The sequence below is a fragment of the Clytia hemisphaerica genome, unplaced genomic scaffold (assembly GCF_902728285.1).
Source record: "Clytia hemisphaerica strain Z4C2 unplaced genomic scaffold, Clytia hemisphaerica genome assembly, whole genome shotgun sequence".
NCBI classification, from domain to species: domain Eukaryota; kingdom Metazoa; phylum Cnidaria; class Hydrozoa; order Leptothecata; family Clytiidae; genus Clytia; species Clytia hemisphaerica.
This window is the reverse complement of record NW_027103562.1, coordinates 170,567-180,247: the sequence shown is the minus strand read 5'-3', so window position 1 is coordinate 180,247 and position 9,681 is coordinate 170,567. Positions and strand designations below refer to the sequence as shown.

General features: G+C 36.3%; 1 protein-coding gene across 1 annotated transcript; it reads right to left on the bottom strand.

The window, feature by feature from the left end:
• Window positions 1-2,193: 2,193 nt before the first annotated feature.
• LOC136800607 (uncharacterized) lies at window positions 2,194-9,345 on the bottom strand. Its single transcript, XM_067057254.1, has 3 exons — window positions 3,333-9,345; window positions 3,013-3,093; window positions 2,194-2,521 (listed from the first exon to the last, which is right to left on the bottom strand). Exon 1 carries the CDS (start codon window positions 8,903-8,905, stop codon window positions 4,358-4,360), a length of 4,548 nt encoding a protein of 1,515 aa, XP_066913355.1. The 5' UTR covers window positions 8,906-9,345; the 3' UTR covers window positions 2,194-2,521; window positions 3,013-3,093; window positions 3,333-4,357.
• Between the last annotated feature and the right edge of the window lie 336 nt (window positions 9,346-9,681).

Genomic DNA, 9,681 nt, shown 5'->3' with positions numbered 1-9,681 from the left:
GCCTTTGAAGTATTTAAGTTTTAAGAATTAGATTTATTGGTTAAAAAGTATTTTTGTTTTGCTGTATTTTTTTAACCTTTTGTAGATATGTTTTTTATACATAGATTATATTTTAATAGATTATATTTTTATATTTTACTTTTACATATAGATTATATTTTATATAGATGGGTTATATATAGATTTATATTTGATCTTTAGATTAAATATGTAAGCATATTTTTCAAAGATAAGCCAGATTTATTTCAATTTTTTTCAGTGTCTAGCTTTTCTAAGGTTGTACATTGTTGTTGTATTGATTCATTAGATTTGTATTTGATCATTTTAGCCTTTAACCTAGCATCATTTTGAAAGATAAGTTAAGACATTTTAGATTTACTATATTTTATTTTCGTAACACACTTATTTTGCTGTAATTTTTGCGATATTGTTTTATTTGAAACTGTACATTGTTGTTATTTATTCATTCATTAGATTTATATTTTTATCTAAATCTTATAATCATTTTCAAAGAAGATTTATGGATTTGTCCATTTCATCTTACAATGACTTAATTTTGATTTTTTCTCAGTTGAGTTGATAGTTCTAATCTTGAATTAATGTTTTGGGTATATTAGCGTTTTTGTTAAGGCTTCGACAGTGTTTTATTTTTTGCCCAAGCACAAAAAAGAAAATAAAAATTTGAGTTGAGATTATTGAGTATTTTTTTGTGGTCAGAAACGAATTCTCATACTCAATACATTAATTAAAAAAATATCAGTTGTCCCAAAAAATTTTAGATTCCGACTTGTATATATTAACGTTAAAAATATGCTTCAAAGGTGAAAGCTGAAGAAATCCTAAACATGATGTCTATTTCGAGAATCTGATATTTATCTCATTTGTAATGTTTGTAAATTGTAAATTGTCTCTCAAAAATAGCTTTTGTCTCCAAATCATTACATGTCTAGGTATTTCATTTTATATTACTTTCATTTGAATTTTCAAAATTTCTTAAAATTAAACAATAACTTGCTTTTGGGACAAAAACAAAAGCCATTATGGATTGATTTATGAAAACACCTCCTCTCTCACAGACCCAGTGAGATCTTAGTGTCTGATAAAAAACTTTAAAAACCAAAGGAAATGTTTTTATGATGGCAAAAAGTTATCTCAGGCTAATATAATATAAAAGAACTAGCCGGTACCCGGCGTCGCACGCCTGTTAAGCTGTAGCTGAACGCATTAAAAGTCCTTTGGATGTTGAAGCTCGCTTGAAAGCAAGATCAAATAAAAAGAATTAAGGAGACATTCGAGTTATGGAGACTTCACTGTACTATGGATAGTCCATTTGGGCGAGTTTTTTTTGGGAAAACCTTTAAGTTGTGTCCCCTGTGACTTAATTTTCTTCAAGTCGAAGTGAAGCACGACGTTATTAGAATATCAATCATAAATTTAATGCAAATCTTAAAGGATGGTCAAGCAAAGACCAAATAAAACGCAAATAAATTATTAAGGGTCAGGCAAATCGGAAAGTTTCTAAAAATACCGAGGACTCTCGGAAATACCAAGTAATCAAGTAATTGCATAATATTAGCTAAGACAGTGTTATATAATCGAAAAATTGAGAAGTTTCGCCGAGATTAAATTATTTGGCATTTTCCCAAAATAACCCCTAAGTTCATCCAAATCCTTTTAAATGAGTGTAAATTTTAAATAACTGTTAGTTCTCAAAGTTAAAAATTTGACCATCGCTTATAATAAGTTCCTTGAACGTTTTAGGTACATTTTAAGAGGCTCATAACAATGATTGGGCAGGTTGTATGTCAAAAAGATAAAATATCATTATCTGTAAGTTAGTAAATCTTCTATCTAGCTTTGGCTGTAAAAATACATTTAAGAAAAAATAAATAAATAAAAAATTTACAAAATAAATATATTGTCTGGATAATTTTCTTTTTTAAGATGATAATATTAGGAATAAGAATAAAATTTTGATAAAATAGAATTCCTTAAACAACTGTTTATATTCTTATCAATGATTGAATGTACAATAAATTTAGCTTTGATCTTTAATTTCTATGACTATATGACTATACATTGTTGTGGCGTGAAGTCTCCTTTCTACAGAAGACGGGAGAACAGAAATGAAAGCAATAATTGATTTTGAAATTCATAAGGGAATGAGTTGAATTGAGCTAAAAAAATTGGGGTAGGTTCGTTAAGTAGTTGAGTAAATGCCACCTCAGTGGTTCGAAAAATAATCAATTGAGGAGGAGAGTAAGGCATGATACCGTAACGCAACGCTGTAGATTCTTCAGGAAGAGTATAAAAAATTTATAGAAAAAAATAAAAATAAATACATAGAACTCAAAAAGGTATTCTAACATGTACTACAACTATACAAACAATCCAACGAAACACAACAAACAACCAAACAAATACGACACAAACGATCATTTTCTGTCCTTCACCTTAGTGTAAGGCGAGAACCGTGACGACGATGAGGAGGAGGCTCGGGCTCTGGAATTGTATGCGCTCACTAAAAGAAAAGTATGGAGTACAGTTTTATTGTTGTTAATTTATCACAAGATACTGTAAAAGCTGATGAAAAAAATGCCAGCAATAAATGAGTTTTTGAACTATTTCATCAATTAGTCAGTGGGCCATTTGGGTCGTTTTTCGATGACTTGTAAAAGAAATTTAAAGTTTAAAATTAAACAAATTTTGCAGCAAAATTCAAACTTCAAACTTAAAGATATCTTGCAATCTAGACACGAAAACCCTATAAACAATACCATTTCAAAATAGTACTTTTAAATGTCTACTTTTCTAGCCAAATTTGAAAATGTCAAACTTCTTGCATAGCTGCATCAAGAAAAATGGCTGATTTTGGGCCATTTTAGGTTAACTAAATATTGAAGTTTTGCAAATGACCCCATTTTCATACTTTCAGATGGAAGTCGAAATCCCTACTGACTGACTCATGGTCAGCCTACCGAAACGGTAACAAAATCATGTAATTTTTCTTACCGCTCTCTACTTTCTTTTGAGCTTTGAGAAGCTCCTTGAGCTCCTCCCGGGATTTGGCAACAATGCCAAGTATCAACCGTGCTGTAAGGAAAACAAAAATAGTCTTAAAAGAAAAACAATAGGGTAGTAAATTGGTGTTGTGAAAAAGGTGTTGCGTACCAAAGCCCTAAAATTTGGGTTTTTTAATCTAAAAATGTAATGAAATTTCCCAAGAATTGTAAAGTGAACAAAATCACAATAGAGATTTAAGAAGCTTGTGTACCAAAATGAATAGATGTGACAATGATCAAATCCAAAATAACAGAATGTAAATGTCTTACTGTGGTCATCAATTTCATTAATGACTGACCCCCCGTCAGTCTGGGTCGAAGAAGACTTCATTCGAGGGGTCAGTTTTTTAGTTTGGCATTCTTGATCCTTCATGAAGGAGTTTTTAATCAACATATTACCCATTTTTAATATTCGATTTAACTATTACTGAAAAAAGAAGATAAGTATAACAAAACTGAACCAGAGAAAATCAGTAAGTAGTAAACAAACAAATACAATTCGAGTAAAGGTTTAACAATTACCAGGGCTCAATCTCAGTTTTAAAACAAATCATCATTAATCAAGCCCTGGGATAAGAAATCGTCATTGGTTGTGCTAATTGCAAAGGGATGGACATGAATTCAGCTTTTTAAAGTGGGATGATGAAACATGCAAAACGAAATTCTTTAATACTGCTTGCCTCACAAAACATCGTGGTTCAGTCGCAGATGAATTCCAAAAACAAACCATTTGAAGTGGTTTGTCTCCCATATGGAATGGGGATCTCATTGAAGGTTCTCCAGTAAAACTTGGGTAGTGATGAAACTTGTTGACATGACTCTTGAGCAGGTTGGTAAATGCAATTGCCATAAACAAACCATATTAAATGGTTTGTCTCCCATATAGAATGGGGATCTCAAGTTAGGTTGGTGCAAAGCTGTCTTCTTTCCAAACATTGACATCTCGATGACGGTGGCAAGTGATTGAATGTAAGGCAGTAACAAAGCAAGTTTCATCTCTTCATAAGAATTGTTTAACTGTTAATGTCATCAAAATTGTATTTGCACAAACAATGGCAATTTCTTATCAATACCCTACCCAACCCAATCAAAAATAATGTGAAAGACAACACGATTAAGAAAAGCTACTATAGATACTAAATTATATACAGAAACACAATCTCGTTATAGAAAAACTCAACAAACGATTGAAATGAAAAAATCATTAGTCAATCAAATTTTCTTTGTTCAAGTAGTTATTATTCCGTTTACATCCTAAGTAGCTCATGAATAATAAAGTAGGAGGTAAAAGAAAATCAAAGAATCTGAGGGTATACAACATTTTTTGTATAGCATTTGCCCCTTGCGTACCCTTGTTGGAATGAATTACAAATTTGAACTTTAACACAGTTGAATGCACGTGTGCGAGAAAAAGCAACATACAGTTGTCCGTGTGAGAAACATGGTCGACGCAAAAATATACCAACTTTTTCATAAGTTTGCCCCTGGCTTTTATTGATTGTAACAGCATAAGATAGCCGTAATGGAAACTGGACCCTTTTCAGTTGAAATGGTAAATTTGTGTCGTTGGGACAAAATGTGATCCTGGGAATCAAAGTTCTTTGACCAGCAAAAAAACCAGTAAGAATTTCTGCATCAATGACATTGTCTTGTAAATTGCAGACCTTGAGACGCGTTCCATTACAAAGACCATCTTTCAGGGATAAATTACGAAGTAACATTACCACAGACCCCACTTTAAGATTTAACTTGTGTCTAGGCATTCCACTTGGGGTAATTGAGTTTAGAAACTCTTGAGGATAAAGATCAACTTCCTCCTGCGTATCAGCAACCACCGAGTCAAAACTGAAATAAGAACAGACATCCCCTGTCTGACGTTGCAAAATTTGTTCATTGATTTCCAAGGCTTCTTCATTTGTTGGAGTTAAAATCACCCGTTTTGTTAGGTCCTCACCATCTGCAAAATTTCCGAAGATTTGTTGAATCAGATCAGAGTCTTTGGGGAGCACACATTGTTCTGGAATTTCGATGCACCCTAGATATGGTTCGTGAGCTTTCATTGGCAAAGCACCCTCACCCAATCGCAAAAGAAAGTTGGAAAATTCTTGCTCCCCGATACCTGTCCGCATGTTTTGATTCAAATGAAATACTTGTGCTAGAGGCCAAAGAGGACTTCTTTTCAAGCAACTTTCAACAACCTGGGCTGGACTTCCTCTTTTTACAACCGGAAGGGTTTGTCGAAAGTCGCCACCTAACAAAACAACTTTTCCAGCAAATGGTACGCCACTGTTACAAATATCTCTCAACATTCTATCTACAGCTTCAAGAGCGTGTTTGGGGATCATTGATGCTTCGTCGAAGATAAAAATATCTTGATTCCTCAAAAATTCTGCATGGGTACTATTGGGTTTCACACTACATGTAGAACCATCATTAACAGGTACAGGCAACTTGAAAAGACTGTGGCACGTCTTCCCCCCATCAAGAAGTGTTGCAGCAATACCTGTCCAGGAGGAGGTGGAAACAGTGAAAGATTGAGCTCTGGCCTCCTTTATAATGTAGTTGTAGGTGTACGTTTTACCGCAACCACCAGGACCATCAATAAAAAACAGCTTAGCAGAGTTGAAATCATTATTTGAAAGAGCGTTAATGACAGCATCAGCTATAGTGGTTTGAGCCTCATTCAAGGATGGCCTAACACGGTCGGCTTCCACTCGATTAGCAGCAGCATTTGGTTGTTCCTGAACAATCTCTATATCAAAATCAGGCAGATTGAAATCTTGTAAAGACTTTCCAAATTGATGGAGCATGTTTGCAATGTTAGATAAAGTCATTTGCTCAGCTTGCAATTCACTATGGTGGCGTAAGAAGTCTTGTATCATGTGCTCCTTAAAACTCTCCCATAGCTCTGCCGGGTTATTTGGCTCACCATGAATGAGGATGGTGCAAAACGTTCTTCGAATTTTGACTGGTGTGGCAACATGAACTACTTCATTCAAAGTCTCAACCCAGAGATTATCATCAGCTAAAAGACCCCTTGCTAAGCATGCCTCTCTGAAAGTTGGATAGATTTCCCCATCAAAAGTTCTCAAGTATTCAAAGGATGTAGCACCTGGAACGTGTAACAACAAAACTCTTAGAAAATATCTTTCACCTTCACGTATACCTGCATTATACATCCGACTGATTACTGTTCCATGGCCTCGCTCTCTTACTTTCCACTTGTTACCATTTCTAGATTTGATAAAGACGTAGTCATAGGGAATGTCAGGATATAGAATTTGCCTGGCAGTAGGATCATTTTGGTTCAGCAAAAACCAAGCAGTCAACATAGTCTCATTATTGCCAGCTCTATCAGCTGCATTTTCTTCCTCACCTTCCCTAAAATAAACACGCTGAAAGTTAGGTAAATGTACCGCCAACCTGATAACAGTATGACTCTGAGTGTGCATAGGAAAAGCGAATAAACGCCAACATGCTTCTGGAGCAGAAACATACCGTGCATCAAGAAAAGTTCTAATCTCATCATGATCTATTCTCTCTGCAATCTCAATATGGGCTGTGTCATGGCCTTTGTAGATGTATTTGTAAAGATATTTGACAGCTTTAATGGAAACACAGGCTTCCAAGTTAATGTGAGCATTATATTTTTTGCACAAATAAGGACAATATGGCACGACCCATCTATTATCAAGATCAAGATTCCTTACTCTAACAGTACGGCCATTGTCAGGTCTATGATAAGAAGGATAGCCATCCACATTCATAACCGTCTCATCGTTAAAAGATTTTGGAAAACCTTTTGAGCAACTACCATCAATCATACACGGGCTACGGTCATTCAAAGCACCACATGGTCCATGAATCATGTTGGACTTGATGATCTCGTAAAGCTCAGGTTCAGTTTCTGGATCAGGGAGCTGTGCACAAATCAAGCGGTCAATATCATCTGCATTTCTCAACTTAAATTCAGCTGCAAAATGAATCAAAATATGTGCATGGGGAAGACCACGCTTTTGGAACTCAATCACATCAACACGGGCAACAACCATTCCAAGAATACCATCCTGCATTATTTCCTTTTTCATGGCAAATAACTTCATGCGAAACACACGAGTAAGTAAATCAGGCCTGTCGTGCGCTTTCTGATTGGGAAGTAAGTTTTCAGTTACCTCACGCCATCTAGGATTACACGTGAAAGTCAAGAAGGCATCTGGCTTTCCATGCTTAGAAACTACAGCCATTGCATCCAAGTAAAGCTGGTGCATGGCTCTGGGAGACCCTGAAAAGGTTGAAGGCAAAACAATAACATGACCTGCATTCAAGTTTCTTTGTTCTGCAGCATTTTCAAGATGGTCAACTAAACCTTGATAACATTCGGCCCTTAATTGTTGCTGATTGTGACGAAGAAAGGCCAACCTTGAACCTTCAACTTTTGTGTAAGCATCCACCGAAAATTGCTGAAATAGCCTACCTGACAAATGGAGTGCAGAGAACCCCCTTCGGATAGCTAACCGATAAACATAATGCTCAAGTTGTGTCACATGATTCCTGGTCCTTGTTGCCCTCTCAGCTACGTGAGGCATATTCATATCCCAGCCCAGATCACCTCTTGGAAAAAGTAATGGATAGATATATGGATCAACTACGCTAGATGTTGATGGTATACTTTGCAAATGATGGTTTCGTGGATAGACAACAATATTCCTACCAGCTGGTGGAGCACCATCTTCTCCTGTGAAGATGGCAGCCACCTCTTCATGCAAGGGCGCATTGCCACGCCTTTGATCGTGCCCCTCTCTCATTACCATGGTTATCCTAGAAACTGGACGGTTTTCAGCTATAGCACGATTTTGTTCCTCTTGTTCAACCTGTTTCATGTGCTTAAAAGAAGCAGCATAAGGATTTACTGTTTCAAGAACATCCTGGATTAAAGCCATAGTGGCCCTATTACAATCAACTGCAGATGGATTCTGCATTCTCAAATCTAAAGCTTGTGCAGCTTCAATGATATACAATTGAGCATATTGTGGTTGTTCTTCGTTAGGAAAAAGAGTACCGTAGCGATGACAAATTTGTCCACAAATTCTAAATGTTGGAGGACCAATGCCTGGAGGAGGTCTCAAGTTGGCAGAAAAAGACCCAAAAGCAAAAGTGTTATTGTAAATACGAATTTTTTTTCGAAACTCCTTGGCCTCATTTGAATCATCAGTGAAAAGATGTTGAAGTTGAGGTGGAAAAGGTTCTAATTGAGGCAGGGAAACTTTGCCTTTAGAGCAACACTTGAATTCATCTTCTTTTTCAAATTTCAAGGCCCCACAAAACTCACAAACATGGTTAAAAGCTCCTAAATAGTGTTCATCAGGAAGGGGGTTACCAATGTGAGCTAAATTCAAGCGCCTTGGTCTGCGGTGCCGGGCATTATCCCCTCTACGCCTATGTGCAATCTGTGCCTCATTTTCGTTTTCACGAATATTTCTGTTTCGCTCTACATTTGCTTGCCTCCTTTGACGCCCTTGCTCAATATTTTCATTTGCGCGCCTATTCCTTTGAATTTGAGCATTAATATTCCTTCGCCTATGCTGTTGTCCTTCATTTTCATTTGCACGCCTGTCCCTAGCTCGCTCTAATTCAACTTGTCTGCGCTCCTGAGTCTGCTGTTCATTTTCATTAGCACGCACAGTTCTCATTCTTTGAGCATTCCTTGCTCTTCGCTGTTGAGCTTCCTGAGGAGTTTCTATAGCCCTTCTCCTACGCGCATTTTCAGCAGCAGTTCTTCTACCCCTCTCAGCAGGCACCCCTTCATCATCATCAATCAGGACATTTCGATTATCTTGGCTCATTTTTGGGAAGGATTTTTACTCTGCACATGACTGAGTAAAATTTTTAATACACATATTATCTGGCCTGCTATAAACATGAGCTACCTAGGATATAAAAACAAATAATAACATACTCATACTTTGAACATAGCTCGAAGAAACACTTAATTTTGGACTGGTATGCCAGTGATTTTTTTATCCAAAACCATTCCCAATTCTCTCTATCAAGGCAAAGGTTATTAGTTAACTTTTAGTTAATCCAGCCAGCTCCAGCAAAAATCAAATGAAAGTGAAGGTATGTAAATTATGAAAATAAGAAATTAGCACAGTTGTGACGGGTGTTGTGTTGTTCCGCATCTTGGTGGATACAGTCAGCAAACCCCATTAGAATAAAGTCTAATATGACCCCCTATCATGTTTTTAAGTTTTTCTAAGAACCAATCAAAATCATATTAGAGGGGACGGGTGTTCAACTTGTGCGGGTGAATACGGAAAAGATTTGATTTTTAAAGAAAACTTACCCCCCTGATTACTAAAACGGCGCGAATCTGATTTAACACATTTGTGGAGCAAGAAGCAAAAGTCATCTTTTAAAAGAACAAAACATTGCTTGCGAAAACGAAAGTGACACACAAACACACATACAGACTACGGCTATTAATATATAGAAAATCTGAGATATTTTTAAACTAGGTCACAGTGTGGATCTAAACCACACTGAAACGACCGCCTTCCATCACGCATCACGCTCGCGAAAGAGCGCGCGCACATTATTAACGCCTACATGTCATCTCCAG

Bases quoted from the DNA above. Each gene is read 5' to 3' on its own strand.
- LOC136800607 (XM_067057254.1), bottom strand. From the start codon at position 8,905: ATGAGCCAAGATAATCGAAATGTCCTGATTGATGATGATGAAGGGGTG.